The sequence below is a fragment of the Apodemus sylvaticus genome, chromosome 11 (genome assembly GCF_947179515.1).
Source record: "Apodemus sylvaticus chromosome 11, mApoSyl1.1, whole genome shotgun sequence".
NCBI lineage: Eukaryota > Metazoa > Chordata > Mammalia > Rodentia > Muridae > Apodemus > Apodemus sylvaticus.
Window position 1 is genome coordinate 14,290,778 of NC_067482.1, and position 20,373 is coordinate 14,311,150.

The following is a 20,373-nucleotide window of genomic DNA, read 5'->3' on the forward strand; positions in this document are numbered from 1 at the left end:
ATGACACATGTGATTTACTCATGTGTTTTGCCTTAGCTTTTCCATTGCCTCTTTTACACACAAGTTTGCTCTGTGGACATATTCTACTTCCCAGACACAGGTAAGATTCAATCTTGTAGAAATACACTGAAGTCATTCTGTTTTCTGGGAATTAATCTTGATCCATAACTCATGGATTTACATTGGTATGTTTGTTTCCTCGGTTTCTTTTTGTTTGCATAGGTTTGAGATATTTTATTTTGTTTTTGAGAAAGGGTCCTACATAAAATATTTTGATCTGACAATTATGTGAATATTTGCTTGATATAAAGACTTCCACATTATCATTGTGGGAGCCTCTCTTTCCACTACCAGTTTAGGTTAAACAGGCAAATTGATTTCTCTGTTACTGTTAGAGCATTAGCTCAGAAGCTTAGTGGTTGATATAATGTTGAGGAAGTTGAATTAAGTTTGTCTTGAACGTGTATTCCTTTCTGACTTCTTGGCAGGAGTCTTTTGACTCGAGACTTTAGAAGATGAGTATTCAGACCGCAGCCACACTCAAGAAGCTGGCAATTCAGTCTCTGGTGAGAGATGAGGCTTTGGCCATATCCTCTCTGGAGGATCTCCCCTCTGTACTCTTCCCAGCACTGTTCAAGGAGGCTTTCAGTGGCAGACAAACCAAGCTCATAAAGGCAATGTTGGCAGCCTGGCCTTTCCCCTGTCTCCCTGTGGGGGCATTGATGAAGACGCCTAAACTGGAAATGTTGCAAGCTGTGCTAGATGGAATAGACATGCGACTGACTAAAGGGTTTCACCCCAGGTGAGCAAAGGTCAAGTATTATATAAGAGACCATGTGGGGTACACAGTAGAGATTGTGGGGTCATTGCGAATGGCTTCTGATGGGATCACCAGACAGTGATTCAGGAACCTCATAGCTATTGTGTGCTTGGACTAAGGACAGTTATCAGTGGATTAGGGCTTTGATCCAAGCAGCCTCACAGTAGAATGTGCCTATCTATCCCTGCCATTCCTAAAACCATTAATAACGGGAATAGGGAGAAATAATGAGTAACTTAGAGGAAGGAAAGTGGTCAGGGCCACACATGCAGCTCAGAGAAAATTGTGCAGCATGCATGTGTGCACATTGCACTGTTGTTTAAAAAATATACAGCTTGGCAGGCTGAGGGGTATTTCACTATAGAGTCACTTAGTGAAACCTTACTGAGGGTCATCGCGGCTGCTGATACTTGACATGTGTTCACCCTCAGCAGGGGAAACCTTCAGGTTCTGGACCTGAGGAATGTGCACCATGCCTTTTGGAACATATGGGCTGGTACAGAGGACGAGAGCTGTTCTTCAGAGCCCTTGGATGAGAAGCCAGTAGTGAAGGTCCTTCCCAGATATGCAGTGAGGAGGCAGCTGAAGGTGGTAGCTGAGTTGTGCCTCAGGCCACGCCTTGATGAAGCACAAGCAGCCTTCTTGAAGTGGGCCCAGCAGAGAAAGGACTCCCTACATTTGTGTTGTGCAAAGATGAAGATCTGGGCTATGCCCATGGACTTTATCAGCAAGATCTTGAATATATTTCATCCAGAGCATATTGAGGAATTGGAACTGAACACTCAGTGGAATTTGTACAAGCTGGCCGAATTTGCTTCCTGCTTTGGGCAGATGAGAAATCTTTGCAAACTCTTCCTGGCACCCCTCTACAAGAACGTCTTCAAGATTGCCAATAGGACAGGAGACAGAGAAGAGCAGTATATCCAGGAGTTCATATCTGTCTTCTCCAAATTCAATTGTCTCCAGCATCTCTCCATGAGTGGTGTCCATTTCGTCAAAGACCACATGAATCAGGTCCTCAGGTGAGCAAGGATGGAGGACTGGGTCAGCTAGCAGAGCAAATTTTCCTCTTCCATTTTAAAGATTAGTGGTCCAGGGTGCCTGTCTGTCAGTCACTGGGAACAAACATTTAGGGGCTCCTTAGAATATGTAAGTAATGTGTAGTGATTCCAAGTCTTAAATGAGCATTCCTGAAGCAGAGGACAAAAGGGACATAAGGAGTAGGTCAGATATGGTCAGGAGGGCTGGAAATTCTTCTTGGAATCATAGGCAAACAATCCATCACAAAGGGGACAGGAAGAGTTGAATGTACTTAGATCTTGAGGGACTCAGCAGCAATGTGAGAAGGTGAGCTGTCTGCTTAGATCTGTGGGCACAGCCTTCCCTCTCCCCCTACTTCTCCGTGAGTGAAATGCTTGACCCTCAGTAGGGCTGAGTGCATGAGACAAGAGGGAGTGTGGGCATCTGCATGATAGCATGAGTGACTGTGGAGAGGTCAGGGTGCAATGCAGCATTGACTGAGGCCACAGGTCATGTCCTTAGATCCTGTCAGGACTCTCCTGGCATGAAACTTCCTCCTTGTTATCCTGGGTTTTATAGGGTATAATGGTTTTCTGCTTGAGACTATGGCCAGCAGATCAAGTGTGGGTTTGACTTCACTAAGCTGATTCCAAACGGAAGCATCTCAGATAATATCTGTGATCATTTGCTCACACTCAGCTTGGGGTCCCTGTTCCCTTCTAAGACATTGAAAAGCCCACCCCATGCTCTCCATCACCATTTGCCAGAAGTAACCCTCTGGTCCCCTTCATCTCTAGGCACCTGATGACGCCACTGAGCTCCCTTTCTGTCACTCACTACCAACTTTCACAGTCAGACTTGGATTCCTTCTCCCACTGCCAGAGTGTCTTTCAGCTAAAACATCTGGAAATGAGAGGTGTGGTTCTAACAGATTTGGATCTGATGGCTATGAAATGTCTCTTCCAAAAAGTGGCAGATACTCTACAAACTATGGATTTTCAGGGATGTAGGATGAAGGACTCCCAGCTCATTGCCCTCCTACCTGCCCTCACACATTGCTCTCAGCTCACCAAGATCAACTTCTACAACAATTGCTTCTCCAATGCCATCCTGAAGGACCTTCTGGAGCACACAGTCAACTGGAGCAAGATGAATGTGGAACAATACCCTGCCCCTCTGGAGTGCTATGATAGGTTGGCTCATGTCTCCAGAGTAAGATTTGCCCAACTTTGTCTGCAGCTCCTGGAAACTCTCAGGGCAATAAGGCAGCCCAAGAACATCTCCTTTGCTACAGATAATTGTCCTAAATGTGGTGAGCGCTGTGTCTATGGCCAAGGTGCGAGATTTTGTTTTTGCTGGCACTGAGCATGGATACAGGACTTCCTGATGTGAATAACGGACAGGACTGGGACACATCTCTCATGCATGGTGGTCAGAGACTGTGACTTCAGACACTTTATACATGCTTGGAAACAAAAGACTGTACAAGAACTGAGATCCTGGAAGCTGAGCTTGGCATGGGAAACAATCTGTTGGACTGTGTGAACAGAGGACTTGTGGAGTCAGGATGACAACTTGGCTGTTTTGAGTGACTTCTGCCAGGACAGATTAAGAGATGCTTTGTAATGGACTTGCCAACTTTTGTTCTGAACTGTAATGTCATGTCAATAAACAGAACCAGGCTTCTTTTTTTAGATGTCATTCCTGGTGTGTAACTAGCATAAAGTATCTACCTTTAATCATTCTGCAACAAATACACTCTGGAGAGGGTCAAAATGAACACATGGATGCCAGACATGTAATGATTCAAAATCCTGGGTACATGGATAATGTTATAAGCTAAGGTGATTCACATATGGATCTCTAGGTTAGCATGTGCTGAAGAAGAATTCATAAGAACAACCTACATGTCTCTCACACTTCTTTTTTATTCCTTCCCATCCCTCCTCTCCCTGCCTGCTATTCAACTTCACAGGCCTTGTTGCTTTGAACCTTTGAACTTGCTCCATGCTTGCCCACAGCAAACTCCTTTCATGCTCTACAGACAGACAACCAATCAAAGAAGCCAAACCCCACGTATTAAAGGAGGTGGCTCCTGTTTTAATAGTACATTTTGCTAGAAAAGAGGGCCAAAGTTTGGTTTCAGCACTTTTATCATCAGATGCCTCCAGCTGGAACTCAAGCTTCAGGTGGTAGGTCCATCTCTTCAGATATCTGTGGATCCTGGCTTTTACACATTATGCACAATACATATGCATATACACCAAAATGAAAAAGTCTTAAAAAGCCCTCCATTTCACAAATATTTCACAAAATGAACTAATTTATTAAACTGAAGTTGCTTGAGTTGTGTGTGTCTCCAATGATTTCCCCCTACAGCACACTGTGAAGAGAATATGTGAAGTTTCAGGTGTATTAATTGAGCTTAGTTGTTGAGCAGCAGCCAGCTAGTGTTGGGCTCCAATGGTTCAATCTCCTTGAGCCCTTATGAGACTAGGTTGGTTGATTCTGTAGGTTTTCTTCTGGTGTCCATGAACTCTCTGACTCCTTCAATATTCCCTCTAGTCTTCCACAAGATTCCCTGAACTTTGTCTAATATTTGTCTGTGGGTCTCTGCATCTGTTTTGGTCAGTGGCTGGGTGAAACCTCTCAAAAGATAGTTATTCTAGGATTCTATTTAGAGAATATCATTAATAATGTCAGGGCTCTTGAACTCATTGTAAAAGGTGACACTTCCTGAACAGAACACCCATAGGTCAGGCACTAAGACCAAAACTTTTCAAGTGTGACCTCAAGAAAGTAGAAATACTCAGTAAGGCAAATACAGCAACAGTAGGTCAAAACAGTACCCTAAATAATGGCAAAAATATTTTCACCAGCTGTACACAATTGTGATATCAAACAATGTAAATACCTCAAGAAATTAGACATCAAAAACCCAATACTCCATTTAAAAAAAAATGGAGTACAGAATTCAACAAAGAATTTTCAACAGGAAAGCTCTAATTGCCAGGATATACTTAAGGAAATATCCAACATTCCTAGGAAAATGCAAATTGTAAGGAGTCTGAGATTCCTTCCTATACACATGAGCATGGCTAGGATAAAAACTGAAATGAGCGCACATGCAGGTGAGGATTTGGAGCAAGGGAGACAATCTTGCATTTCTGGTGAGTGTGTAAATTTGCACACAATATTTGGAAATCATGCTGGGTGATTATCACAAATAATTTTACTTCAAGGCCCAGTTATACAATTCCTGGCCATAAACTCAAAACTTCTTCTGCCATAGCACAAGAACACTTGCTCAACTTCATTCATAGCACCTATATTCATAATAATCAGAAAATGTTAGCACACCACCTGTCTCTCACTGAAGAGTGGATAAGGAAAATCATGTACATTTCTGTCATGGAATACTAATCATATATTAAAAATAAGGATTATAATGCAATTTTCAGGCAAATAGATAGAACTCGAAAATATCCATTCTTAGTGAGGTCATTGTGACCCAGAAGAATGTGCATGCTATGTACTCACTAATACATGGATATTACCCATAGACTAATGGAAAAGCATGCTACAATTCAAACACTCAAAGAAACTAAGTAAGATTAGGGCCCTAGGTAAGATGATTGAATCTCACTAGGTAAGGTAAATAGAATCTATATTACTAGTGGTTGATCAGAGGGAACTGTATGGGTGCTGGTATGGGACACAAAGAGAGGTATAGAAATCAAGTGTGTTGGGAGGAGCCGCCTCCACTGTGCTGGGAGAGAGAAATACAATCCATTTGGGGGCATCTCAGGTACAAGACAGACACACAGGATGGGGCAGGCTCCTGGGAGTATATGGGAGTGACCTTGGCTGGAAACTCAGGAGCTGGGGATAGGGAGACTGAAAGTGGCCACTTCCTGTAGTCAGGCAGGATTTCCAGTGGGGGGAAGGTAACACCAACCCACCAACAAAACCTTCCATCTAAAATTTTCCCTGCCTACAATATGTGCAGGTATAAACCTGGAGCTGAGTTTGAAAGAATAGCCAACTATAGACTGGAGAAACATGAGGATTAACCCATGTCAGAAAGCCAAACTCTGACACTCTTGATGATACTTGGTTGTGCTTAAGAACAGAATCCTAGCATAACTGTCATACAAGAATCTTCATCCAGCATCTGGTGGCACCAGAAGGATATGCACAGCAAAACATTAGGCAGAATTCAGAGAGAGTTGGGGAAAAGTCAAAAGGAGGATTGAGGGAGTCAGATGGTGTCAATTTACCACAAGGAGATCAAGAGAACCAAGTTTCCTGGACTCACTGGGGTTTATCAGAGACTGAACCACCCACCATCAAAGAGCATGCAAGGTCTAGACCTAGGCTCCCTGGACATATGGAGCAGATGCGAATCTTGGGCTTATTGCATGTCTCATAAAAACCAGACAGCAGGGTTTCTCTTATTCAACTTCATGGCCTTCCATGGGAAACTTTTCCCCTAGCTGGGCTTCCTTGTCTGGCCCCAGTGGGCACGGATATATTTAGAGCTGATGTAAATTGGTGTGCCAGGGCATTGTGGAAACTGCTGGGGGTAGGGCATGTGTGCCTCTTCTTCTCTGGAGAGAATGGGAGCAGGAAATGAGGGGGAAAGAGTCACAGGGTAGGTATGGGAAGAAAGCAACTTCAGGATGTGATCAGGTGGTAAAGCGAATACACAAATGAATTAATGAAAACCCAAAGAAATGATAGATAGGGAGCTAGATATGTTTCACAGTTAAATGTTGCCTACTGCAAACTAAATAGAAACACATTCTATCTGAAAGATGGAAGCAACATGTTTTCTTAAGCCTCATATTTACACTAAAAATCATTAAATATGCTAATTTTGATATACATTAATGTAATGAGGATTGTGAAGCTTTGTGGCTACTGTTAGTATATACTTATACCTGATAATTAACATAAGTAAATTATTCAAACAATGTTGTTTCAGTCAGACATCATGCTACATATATAAATAGCTAAGTTTATATTTATTTTATTTTACTCTCTGCCCACTGCACATTTTTTTCTTTTTCCTCTCTTTTCTTTTCTTTTTTTAAAATTAGATGTATTCTTTATTTACATTTCTTTTTGAGGGAGGGCTTTGGATTTGTTTTTTTCAAGACAGGGTTTCTTTGTAGAGCCATGGCTGTCCTGGAATGCACTCTGAAGACCAGGCTGGCCAAGAACTCAGAAATCTGCCTGCCTCTGCCTCCCAGGTCCTGGGATTAAAGGTGTGCTCCATCATTGTCTGGCCTTTATTTACATTTCAAATGTTTTCTCCTTGCCTGGATCACCCCCTCCCAAAAGTCCCATTAGACCTCTTCCCTCCCCCTGTTCCCCAATCGAACGCCTCCTTTATCCTTGTCCTGATATTCCCCTACACTGCTGTATTGAGCCTTTCCAGGACCAGGGCCTTCTCCTTCATTCTCCTTGTGTTACAAGACATTTTATGAAAAAATTATTTTCAGTAAAGGAAAAGCAATGTAAAGGGGATGGAGATATAACTGAGCATTTTAGAGTACTGGATTCTCTAACGAATACATCCGGTTCATTTGCCTGCTTATATGTTGCAGCTTCTGTGTCCTGTATTCCCAGTGCTCTTAACTGCTGAACCATACATTCAGTAAATATGAGGTAAACATGATCAAGGATCAGCTTGGCACATAGTCTACAGATAAGCCAATAAGACAGGAGCTAGACAGGTAAAAGGCTCTTACCACACAAGGATGCAGAGGTATGGACTCTTTACTTTGCATGTAGCCTAGGTTATAGATGGAAACTCTTTTATCTAGGCAGCCATAAAATTAGTGCTGGGATTCAATACAGGAAAGGATCTCAGTATCCAAATGTGAGAAGTAATATAGTACAGTCCTAGAAACTTGAAGGTTGTGAGCTGTATCACTCTTGATTATGAGAGCACCTGCAACATGGAGAAGGCCAGTGACTCGTTAAGGTGAGCCCCAGTCTTAAGGACAGTTTCTTCACAACCTTAGAACTGGCAAGCCTGCCCCTGAGATTACTCACTAGGCACTTCTGGAAGAAAGTTACCAGATATTCACAGGTTGAGGATCAAGCCTAATTGTTGCCAATGTCCCGTGATAGCCAAATTTCTGAAGAAAATGTTGGGAGAAGCCGTTCTCAGAAGTTCCACTGGATTCCAAGCCTGTAGTCTGTGGCTTCTGCCTGTTAAATCCAATTGACAATCAAGGAAGTTAATGGTAGCTCACAGCTTTGGGCAGCAAACAGGTGTTCTGAGTCACACAATGTTCCTTCCAAGTTCCTACAGGTGTAGCTCAGGGGTGACAACAGAAAGGAATTGTGTGTGCAAGGAAGATGTGAGTGGCTATATTCTAAGGTCACAACTGTGAAGCAGCTGCTACACATTCATTGGTGCTAGAGGGCAGCAAGCTACCAGAATAATATCTCAGAGCACCAGATCAGCAAAGGGGCTGGAGTATGTTGGCCAGAGAAAGAACAGGGCTTAGCAGCAGGATCGCATCCTCAGTCAAGTCCAGAGGAAACCCTCAAGGGCAGAAGTCACATAAACAAACAAACAAGAAACAAACCAAAACAAGAAAACCTGCCAGGCTCCCTAACCTCCTACTCTGACAATGATGCAACAGAAGGCCAAAGTCACCAGGACAGGGCTCCTAGCACTTTGGAGAAACCATGCAGACCAAACATAAGAATCTACTGTGCCCCACCCTTTGCATGAACTTCTTCAAGGACACCGAGGACATGCTCCGCAGAGGGACACAGGTCAATCACAGAAAATCTCTCCAAATAAGCTTGCAGGAATATAATAGGATCTGGAATCTATTCCCTCCCACTGAGTACAAAGCCTGGACCTGAACAAAGCCCCTTTCCCACCCTTGGGTGTTTTGGCAAAAGCCTACATTGTATCTAAGGCTGGAAATTTATCAGGCTCAGTAAAAATGAGTCATTATCTTTATCTTTGCCCAGAGGTACTTTTAACTCTTCCATTAAGAACTATAGTGCTGAGTAACTTATCAAGGTCAGTGGTAGCCCCTAGGCTCCATAATTCCCTGTGCATCAGTGCCATCCAGCTCAATGTCTCTTTTACCTTGGACCCAATTTACACTGAAATTCTTTCTTTCCAGTATGGATTTCTCCTTGCTTTTCCCAAGAGACATCCTTAGCTCTTTGGAGAAACCTGTTTTCTCTTGACCAACGGGATTAGAACCTTCACTGGGTTTCATTCATGAAAACTAGGACGAGAGACTGAGCTGCCTATTTACCACTGAGCTACAATTATTGGTATTTGGTTGGGAGAGACAGAATCACATTGTGTCGGCTAGGTAGAGTCAGTTTGGAGCCATCCTTCTTCAGTCTCCTGAAGCTTTATTTCACCACCTTCCTGGATCAGCTCTCATGCTGTTCTGTACTTGATAACTGTCTTGCTACATTTGTGTATTGGTGTACCAGCAGCAGAGCATGCGTGTAGATGGGGGAGGACTCAAAACTGCAGTGGTTTCTCTCCTTCCACCCGAGGGCCCCATTACTGAACTCAGCACTTACTTGGGCGGCAAGTGCTATTGCTCTTTGGGCCATCTCACTGGACCTTAAGCTCTCTGGAGGATTTTCTTTTAGAATTGTGTTTTGGGTAGTTTTTGCTTTGCTTGATTGCTTGTCTGGTTTTGGGTTGTTTGGTTGTTTGGTTATTTGGTTGGTTTTTGAAACGGATGGTCTGTTTAACATGTCTCTTTCTTCCTGAACTCAGTCTGAACAACATGCTGACCTTGACCTTAGTCGTTCACCTGCTACTACCTCCCTAATGCTAGTTTTAAGGATTGTACCTGCGCCATCTAGTAAACTACACTTTGTTTATGTGTTTCTTTGTTTGGTTGTTTTGGGGCAGGGTTTCATTGTTTAAGAGCCCTAGATGTCCCATAAGCTACTCTGTGGTCCAGTTTGGCCTCAACATCAAAGGTGCCCCTGCCTCTCTTGAGATTTAGGTCTGTGCTACCCTGCTCAGCTCTGGTTTAATTATAAGACAGATCCTCACTCCATAGGCTTTACTGGTTTTTGAATTATTTATTTAGATGAGGGTAGCCTTGAACTCACTGACCCAGTCAACCTTGGACTCCTGAGGGGATGGATTATAGGTGTGTGCCACAAAACCCAAGATAGAGCTGCTGTTTTAAGATGATTGATTTTATGGGGAGTGGTGCTTGTGTACAAATAGGAATGGATAACCCTCACAGGCCTGCTTCCCTAGCAGGTCAGAATGAGGTTTCAGGTTGGCTGGAACTGTAATCACAGATCATTTCAAGCCACCACATAGATGATAGGAATAGAAGATTGACAGGTGCTCACACTTTCTAAAGCAACCCTTCAACCCACGTCCCACTCTAGATTACATCTCCTTGAGGAAGGTTTTTTGGCTGATCCTAGTTGACTTACTCTCTGCTTCCTTGGGAGCCAAGGGCACCATCTCCCTCACACCCTCCTTTTTCTGTTTGCTTTCGTCCATTTAGGAAGCAGGCTTTGTAGAGATCACACAATACTACGGCTTACAATTTCGATGAACATGACCATGAACTGAGCATCCTATCTCAGGGATGTCCCAGCATCCTTGCTGCATGCCCCATCTTGTCTGCTGCAAAGAGAGTTGTAGGTAGAATTCCTGTATGTGGGGTAGCTCCCGACCATCTGAGTACATGCAGAACCCTGGCTAGTATAGTAATGGGGTCAAGCTATGCTCCGGCACCACCTCTAGAGTGGTTGATGCTGAAATTTATTGACCGAGCATCCACTTCATTCCTTGAGCTTCAATGTATAGTCCTGTCTCTGATATAGCAATCTGTTCCAAATCCAGTGAAAAAGAATATCTTCCAATTATGTCGTGTCTCTCATCAAAAACCAATTAAACCCTTACCTGATGCAAACTCTGGTCACATGAATAAAATCAAACAAGAAATAGTTATTCATAACAATAATCCTAGCCATAAGAAGGTTTCTGAGGCTTAAGGATTCCTAGAATTGTACCTCTAAAACAACCTTGGATTCAGAGCATGACATGGTCACTGGTACAACTTGAAAACTGAATAGATCTTATGCAAATGAAGGAATAAATGTACCCACATGGTGTTGTATGGTGTATTAACAAATGGAATGTTTTTTATTTATCCAAGAAACTTTTCGGTGTGTTTGTGTGTGTGAATGACGATGAGTGGGAAATTTGTTATCACAAGTCCTTCTGATTCAATGAGTGAAATGATTACAACTTTGATCTATAATTTAAAGGGTGGAGATTAAACCAGGAAATCCAATTCCGGTTTGGGTTTGAAGGGTGTGGCTACAATAGGGAGGGGCAAGCAGAGATGTATATAAAGGCTTCCATGGAGCCACATATCACAGTCAGAGGCTTGCATCTCAGAAAACTCCCTGATTCGGCTGGGATTTGGCAACATATCTGCATTTCTCAACTGGTATGTAAACCATTTTTTTTCCCCTTGGGTCATGCAGTTTGATATAGAGAAATTCAGACTCCTTAGGAGGAACCTGTTGAGGATCTTGGGTTTCATTGCAAATGAAATTTTAGCCTCATCACCAATAATATCCCATGATAGCCTGTGTATATATTCCATTACTTTGCCTGATATAACTGTTTGAGACAAGGATTCTGTATGTTGTTCCAACTCTCTTTGAGCTGGCCATGTGCCTCCAGGTAAGCTCCAAATCAGACAATCTGATTAAAATGCTCCTTCATGTTTCCCCTTCACTGTAATGGTCTTTATTTTTTTGTGAGACCCTGGATTACACTGTAGACCTGTAAGCCAGGTACCTTTGATATCCTTCCACATCATATAGCTGAAATGACACATGTGATTTACTCATGTGTTTTGCCTTAGCTTTTCCATTGCCTCTTTTACACACAAGTTTGCTCTGTGGACATATTCTACTTCCCAGACACAGGTAAGATTCAATCTTGTAGAAATGCACTGAAGTCCTTCTGTTTTCTGGGAATTAATCTTGATCCATAACTCATGGATTTACATTGGTATGTTTGTTTCCTCGGTTTCTTTTTGTTTGCATAGGTTTGAGATATTTTATTTTGTTTTTGAGAAAGGGTACTACATAAAATATTTTGATCTGACAATTATGTGAATCTTTGCTTGCTATAAAGACTTCCACATTATCATTGTGGGAGCCTCTCTTTCCACTACCAGTTTAGGGTAAACAGGCAAATTGATTTCTCTGTTACTGTTAGAGCATTAGCTCAGAAGCTTAGTGGTTGATATAATGTTGAGGAAGTTGAATTAAGTTTGTCTTGAACGTGTATTCCTTTCTGACTTCTTGGCAGGAGTCTTTTGACTCGAGACTTTAGAAGATGAGTATTCAGACCGCAGCCACTCTCAAGAAGCTGGCAATTCAGTCTCTGGTGAGAGATGAGGCTTTGGCCATATCCTCTCTGGAGGATCTCCCCTCTGTACTCTTCCCAGCACTGTTCAAGGAGGCTTTCAGTGGCAGACAAACCAAGCTCATAAAGGCAATGTTGGCAGCCTGGCCTTTCCCCTGTCTCCCTGTGGGGGCATTGATGAAGACGCCTAAACTGGAAATGTTGCAAGCTGTGCTAGATGGAATAGACATGCGACTGACTAAAGGGTTTCACCCCAGGTGAGCAAAGGTCAAGTATTATATAAGAGACCATGTGGGGTACACAGTAGAGATTGTGGGGTCATTGCGAATGGCTTCTGATGGGATCACCAGACAGTGATTCAGGAACCTCATAGCTATTGTGTGCTTGGACTAAGGACAGTTATCAGTGGATTAGGGCTTTGATCCAAGCCGCCTCACAGTAGAATGTGCCTATCTATCCCTGCCATTCGTAAAACCATTAATAACGGGAATAGGGAGAAATAATGAGTAACTTAGAGGAAGGAAAGTGGTCAGGGCCACACATGCAGCTCAGAGAAAATTATGCAGCATGCATGTGTGCACATTGCACTGTTGTTTAAAAAATATACAGCTTGGCAGGCTGAGGGGTATTTCACTATAGAGTCACTTAGTGAAACCTTACTGAGGGTCATCGCGGCTGCTGATACTTGACATGTGTTCACCCTCAGCAGGGGAAACCTTCAGGTTCTGGACCTGAGGAATGTGCACCATGCCTTTTGGAACATATGGGCTGGTACAGAGGACGAGAGCTGTTCTTCAGAGCCCTTGGATGAGAAGCCAGTAGTGAAGGTCCTTCCCAGATATGCAGTGAGGAGGCAGCTGAAGGTGGTAGCTGAGTTGTGCCTCAGGCCACGCCTTGATGAAGCACAAGCAGCCTTCTTGAAGTGGGCCCAGCAGAGAAAGGACTCCCTACATTTGTGTTGTGCAAAGATGAAGATCTGGGCTATGCCCATGGACTTTATCAGCAAGATCTTGAATATATTTCATCCAGAGCATATTGAGGAATTGGAACTGAACACTCAGTGGAATTTGTACAAGCTGGCCGAATTTGCTTCCTGCTTTGGGCAGATGAGAAATCTTTGCAAACTCTTCCTGGCACCCCTCTACAAGAACGTCTTCAAGATTGCCAATAGGACAGGAGACAGAGAAGAGCAGTCTATCCAGGAGTTCATATCTGTCTTCTCCAAATTCAATTGTCTCCAGCATCTCTCCATGAGTGGTGTCCATTTCCTCAAAGACCACATGAATCAGGTCCTCAGGTGAGCAAGGATGGAGGACTGGGTCAGCTAGCAGAGCAAATTTTCCTCTTCCATTTTAAAGATTAGTGGTCCAGGGTGCCTGTCTGTCAGTCACTGGGAACAAACATTTAGGGGCTCCTTAGAATATGTAAGTAATGTGTAGTGATTCCAAGTCTTAAATGAGCATTCCTGAAGCAGAGGACAAAAGGGACATAAGGAGTAGGTCAGATATGGTCAGGAGGGCTGGAAATTCTTCTTGGAATCATAGGCAAACAATCCATCACAAAGGGGACAGGAAGAGTTGAATGTACTTAGATCTTGAGGGACTCAGCAGCAATGTGAGAAGGTGAGCTGTCTGCTTAGATCTGTGGGCACAGCCTTCCCTCTCCCCCTACTTCTCCATGAGTGAAATGCTTGACCCTCAGTAGGGCTGAGTGCATGAGACAAGAGGGAGTGTGGGCATCTGCATGATAGCATGAGTGACTGTGGAGAGGTCAGGGTGCAATGCAGCATTGACTGAGGCCACAGGTCATGTCCTTAGATCCTGTCAGGACTCTCCTGGCATGAAACTTCCTCCTTGTTATCCTGGGTTTTATAGGGTATAATGGTTTTCTGCTTGAGACTATGGCTAGCAGATCAAGTGTGGGTTTGACTTCACTAAGCTGATTCCAAAAGGAAGCATCTCAGATAATATCTGTGATCATTTGCTCACACTCAGCTTGGGGTCCCTGTTCCCTTCTAAGACATTGAAAAGCCCACCCCATGCTCTCCATCACCATTTGCCAGAACTAACCCTCTGGTCCCCTTCATCTCTAGGCACCTGATGACGCCACTGAGCTCCCTTTCTGTCACTCACTACCAACTTTCACAGTCAGACTTGGATTCCTTCTCCCACTGCCAGAGTGTCTTTCAGCTAAAACATCTGGAAATGAGAGGTGTGGTTCTAACAGATTTGGATCTGATGCCTATGAAATGTCTCTTCCAAAAAGTGGCAGATACTCTAGAAACTATGGATTTTCAGGGATGTAGGATGAAGGACTCCCAGCTCATTGCCCTCCTACCTGCCCTCACACATTGCTCTCAGCTCACCAAGATCAACTTCTACAACAATTGCTTCTCCATGCCCATCCTGAAGGACCTTTTGGAGGACACAGTCAACTGGAGCAAGATGAATGTGGAACAATACCCTGCCCCTCTGGAGTGCTATGATAGGTTGGCTCATGTCTCCAGAGTAAGATTTGCCCAACTTTGTCTGCAGCTCCTGGAAACTCTCAGGGCAATAAGGCAGCCCAAGAACATCTCCTTTGCTACAGATAATTGTCCTAAATGTGGTGAGCGCTGTGTCTATGGCCAAGGTGTGAGATTTTGTTTTTGCTGGCACTGAGCATGGATACAGGACTTCCTGATGTGAATAACGGACAGGACTGGGACACATCTCTCATGCATGGTGGTCAGAGACTGTGACTTCAGACACTTTATACATGCTAGGAAACAAAAGACTGTACAAGAACTGAGATCCTGGAAGCTGAGCTTGGCATGGGAAACAATCTGTTGGACTGTGTGAACAGAGGACTTGTGGAGTCAGGATGACAACTTGGCTGTTTTGAGTGACTTCTGCCAGGACAGATTAAGAGATGCTTTGTAATGGACTTGCCAACTTTTGTTCTGAACTGTAATGTCATGTCAATAAACAGAACCAGGCTTCTTTTTTTAGATGTCATTCCTGGTGTGTAACTAGCATAAAGTATCTACCTTTAATCATTCTGCAACAAATACCCTCTGGAGAGGGTCAAAATGAACACATGGATGCCAGACATGTAATGATTCAAAATCCTGGGTACATGGATAATGTTATAAGCTAAGGTGATTCACATATGGATCTCTAGTTTAGCATGTGCTGAAGAAGAATTCATAAGAACAACCTACATGTCTCTCACACTTCTTTTTTATTCCTTCCCATCCCTCCTCTCCCTGCCTGCTATTCAACTTCACAGGCCTTGTTGCTTTGAACCTTTGAACTTGCTCCATGCTTGCCCCCAGCAAACTCCTTTCATGCTCTACAGACAGACAACCAATCAAAGAAGCCAAACCCCACGTATTGAAGGAGGTGACTCCTGTTTTAATAGTACATTTTGCTAGAAAAGAGGGCCAAAGTTTGGTTTCAGCACTTTTATCATCAGATGCCTCCAGCTGGAACTCAAGTTTCAGGTGGTAGGTCCATCTCTTCAGATATCTGTGGATCCTGGCTTTTACACATTATGCACAATACATATGCATATACACCAAAATGAAAAAGTCTTAAAAAGCCCTCCATTTCACAAATATTTCACAAAATGAACTAATTTATTAAACTGAAGTTGCTTGAGTTGTGTGTGTCTCCAATGATTTCCCCCTACAGCACACTGTGAAGAGAATATGTGAAGTTTCAGGTGTATTAATTGAGCTTAGTTGTTGAGCAGCAGCCACCTAGTGTTGGGCTCCAATGGTTCAATCTCCTTGAGCCCTTATGAGACTAGGTTGGTTGATTCTGTAGGTTTTCTTCTGGTGTCCATGAACTCTCTGACTCCTTCAATATTCCCTCTAGTCTTCCACAAGATTCCCTGAACTTTGTCTAATATTTGTCTGTGGGTCTCTGCATCTGTTTTGGTCAGTGGCTGGGTGAAACCTCTCAAAAGATAGTTATTCTAGGATTCTATTTAGAGAATATCATTAATGATGTCAGGGCTCTTGAACTCATTGTAAAAGGTGACACTTCCTGAACAGAACACCCATAGATCAGGCACTAAGACCAAAACTTTTCAAGTGTGACCTCAAGAAAGTAGAAATACTCAGTAAGGCAAATACAGCATCAGTAGGTCAAAACAGTACCCTAAATAATGGCAAAAATATCTTCACCAGCTTTACATTCGACAGAGGGTTGATATCAAACAATGTAAATACCTCAAGAAATTAGACATCAAAAACACAATACTCCATTTAAAAAAAAAAATGGAGTACAGAATTCAACAAAGAATTTTCAACAGGAAAGCTCTAATTGCCAGGATATACTTAAGGAAATATCCAACATTCCTAGGAAAATGCAAATTGTAAGGAGTCTGAGATTCCTTCCTATACACATGAGCATGGCTAGGATAAAAACTGAAATGAGCACACATGCAGGTGAGGATTTGGAGCAAGGGAGACAATCTTGCATTTCTGGTGAGTGTGTAAATTTGCACACCATATTTGGAAATCATGCTGGGTGATTATCACAAATAATTTTACTTCAAGGCCCAGTTATACAATTCCTGGCCATAAACTCAAAACTTCTTCTGCCATAGCACAAGAACACTTGCTCAACTTCATTCATAGCACCTATATTCATAATAATCAGAAACTGTTAGCACACCACCTGTCTCTCACTGAAGAGTGGATAAGGAAAATCATGTACATTTCTGTCATGGAATACTAATCATATATTAAAAATAAGGATTATAATGCAATTTTCAGGCAAATAGATAGAACTCGAAAATATCCATTCTTAGTGAGGTTATTGTGACCCAGAAGAATGTGCATGCAATGTACTCACTAATACATGGATATTAGCCATAGACTAATGGAAAAGCATGCTACAATCCAAACACTCAAAGAAACTAAGTAAGATTAGGGCCCTAGGTAAGATGATTGAATCTCACTAGGTAAGGTAAATAGAATCTATATTACTAGTGGTTGATCAGAGGGAACTGTATGGGTGCTGGTAGGGGACACAAAGAGAGGTATGGAAATCAAGTGTGTTGGGAGGAGCTGCCTCCACTGTGCTGGGAGAGAGAAATACAATCCATTTGGGGGCATCTCAGGTACAAGACAGACACACAGGATGGGGCAGGCTCCTGGGAGTATATGGGAGTGACCTTGGCTGGAAACTCAGGAGCTGGGGATAGGGAGACTGAAAGTGGCCACTTCCTGTAGTCAGGCAGGATTTCCAGTGGGGGGAAGGTAACACCAACCCACCAACAAAACCTTCCATCTAAAATTTTCCCTGCCTACAATATGTGCAGGTATAAACCTGGAGCTGAGTTTGAAAGAATAGCCAACTATAGACTGGAGAAACATGAGGATTAACCCATGTCAGAAAGCCAAACTCTGACACTCTTGATGATACTTGGTTGTGCTTAAGAACAGAATCCTAGCATAACTGTCATACAAGAATCTTCATCCAGCATCTGGTGGCACCAGAAGGATATGCACAGCAAAACATTAGGCAGAATTCAGAGAGAGTTGGGGAAAAGTCAAAAGGAGGATTGAGGGAGTCAGATGGTGTCAATTTACCACAAGGAGATCAAGAGAACCAAGTTTCCTGGACTCACTGGGGTTTATCAGAGACTGAACCACCCACCATCAAAGAGCATGCAAGGTCTAGACCTAGGCTCCCTGGACATATGGAGCAGATGCGAATCTTGGGCTTATTGCATGTCTCATAAAAACCAGACAGCAGGGTTTCTCTTATTCAACTTCATGGCCTTCCATGGGAAACTTTTCCCCTAGCTGGGCTTCCTTGTCTGGCCCCAGTGGGCACGGATATATTTAGAGCTGATGTAAATTGGTGTGCCAGGGCATTGTGGAAACTGCTGGGGGTAGGGCATGTGTGCCTCTTCTTCTCTGGAGAGAATGGGAGCAGGAAATGAGGGGGAAAGAGTCACAGGGTAGGTATGGGAAGAAAGCAACTTCAGGATGTGATCAGGTGGTAAAGCGAATACACAAATGAATTAATGAAAACCCAAAGAAATGATAGATAGGGAGCTAGATATGTTTCACAGTTAAATGTTGCCTACTGCAAACTAAATAGAAACACATTCTATCTGAAAGATGGTAGCAACATGTTTTCTTAAGCCTCATATTTACACTAAAAATCATTAAATATGCTAATTTTGATATACATTAATGTAATGAGGATTGTGAAGCTTTGTGGCTACTGTTAGTATATACTTATACCTAATAATTAACATATGTAAATTATTCAAACAATGTTGTTTCAGTCAGACATCATGCTACATATATAAATAGCTAAGTTTATATTTATTTTATTTTACTCTCTGCCCACTGCACATTTTTTTCTTTTTCCTCTCTTTTCTTTTCTTTTTTTAAAATTAGATGTATTCTTTATTTACATTTCTTTTTGGGGGAGGGTTTTGGATTTGTTTTTTTCAAGACAGGGTTTCTTTGTAGAGCCATGGCTGTCCTGGAATGCACTCTGAAGACCAGGCTGGCCAAGAACTCAGAAATCTGCCTGCCTCTGCCTCCCAGGTCCTGGGATTAAAGGTGTGCTCCATCATTGTCTGGCCTTTATTTACATTTCAAATGTTTTCTCCTTGCCTGGATCACCCCCTCCCAAAAGTCCCATTAGACCTCTTCCCTCCCCCTGTTCCCCAATCGAACGCCTCCTTTATCCTTGTCCTGATATTCCCCTACACTGCTGTATTGAGCCTTTCCAGGACCAGGGCCTTCTCCTTCATTCTCCTTGTGTTACAAGACATTTTATGAAAAAATTATTTTCAGTAAAGGAAAAGCAATGGAAAGGGGATGGAGATATAACTGAGCATTTTAGAGTACTGGATTCTCTAACGAATACATCCGGTTCATTTGCCTGCTTATATGTTGCAGCTTCTGAGTCCTGTATTCCCAGTGCTCTTAACTGCTGAACCATACATTCAGTAAATATGAGGTAAACATGATCAAGGATCGGCTTGGCACATAGTCTACAGATAAGCCAACAAGACAGGAGCTAGACAGGTAAAAGGCTCTTACCACACAAGGATGCAGAGGTATGGACTCTTTACTTTGCATGTAGCCTAGGTTATAGATGGAAACTCTTTTATCTAGGCAGCCATAAAATTAGTGCTGGGGTTCAATACAGGAAAGGATCTCAGTATCCAAATGTGAGAAGTAATATAGTACAGTCCTAGAAACTTGAAGGTTGTGAGCTGTATCACTCTTGATTATGAGAGCACCTGCAACATGGAGAAGGCCAGTGACTCGTTAAGGTGAGCCCCAGTCTTAAGGACAGTTTCTTCACAACCTTAGAACTGGCAAGCCTGCCCCTGAGATTACTCACTAGGCACTTCTGGAAGAAAGTTACCAGATATTCACAGGTTGAGGATCAAGCCTAATTGTTGCCAGTGTCCCGTGATAGCCAAATTTCTGAAGAAAATGTTGGGAGAAGCCGTTCTCAGAAGTTCCACTGGATTCCAAGCCCGTAGTCTGTGGCTTCTGCCTGTTAAATCCCAATTGACAATCAAGGAAGTTAATGGTAGCTCACAGCTTTGGGCAGCAAACAGGTGTTCTGAGTCACACAATGTTCCTTCCAAGTTCCTACAGGTGTAGCTCAGGGGTGACAACAGAAAGGAATTGTGTGTGCAAGGAAGATGTGAGTGGCTATATTCTAAGGTCACAACTGTGAAGCAGCTGCTACACATTCATTGGTGCTAGAGGGCAGCAAGCTACCAGAATAATATCTCAGAGCACCAGATCAGCAAAGGGGCTGGAGTATGTTGGCCAGAGAAAGAACAGGGCTTAGCAGCAGGATCGCATCCTCAGTCAAGTCCAGAGGAAACCCTCAAGGGCAGAAGTCACATAAACAAACAAACAAGAAACAAACCAAAACAAGAAAACCTGCCAGGCTCCCTAACCTCCTACTCTGACAATGATGCAACAGAAGGCCAAAGTCACCAGGACAGGGCTCCTAGCACTTTGGAGAAACCATGCAGACCAAACATAAGAATCTACTGTGCCCCACCCTTTGCATGAACTTCTTCAAGGACACCGAGGACATGCTCCGCAGAGGGACACAGGTCAATC

At 43.0% G+C, this 20,373-nt stretch overlaps 2 protein-coding genes across 2 annotated transcripts; both read left to right on the forward strand.

Annotated features, from left to right (window-relative positions):
- The first annotated feature begins 515 nt into the window (after positions 1–515).
- Positions 516–3,205, forward strand: LOC127696558 (PRAME family member 8-like). Its single transcript, XM_052199376.1, has 3 exons — positions 516–802; positions 1,252–1,842; positions 2,638–3,205. Exons 1-3 carry the CDS (start codon positions 516–518, stop codon positions 3,203–3,205), a joined length of 1,446 nt encoding a protein of 481 aa, XP_052055336.1.
- A 9,028-nt stretch (positions 3,206–12,233) lies between these two features.
- Positions 12,234–14,923, forward strand: LOC127696516 (PRAME family member 8-like). Its single transcript, XM_052199321.1, has 3 exons — positions 12,234–12,520; positions 12,970–13,560; positions 14,356–14,923. The coding sequence occupies exons 1-3, from the start codon at positions 12,234–12,236 to the stop codon at positions 14,921–14,923; spliced, it is 1,446 nt and encodes a 481-aa protein (XP_052055281.1).
- Positions 14,924–20,373: the final 5,450 nt, after the last annotated feature.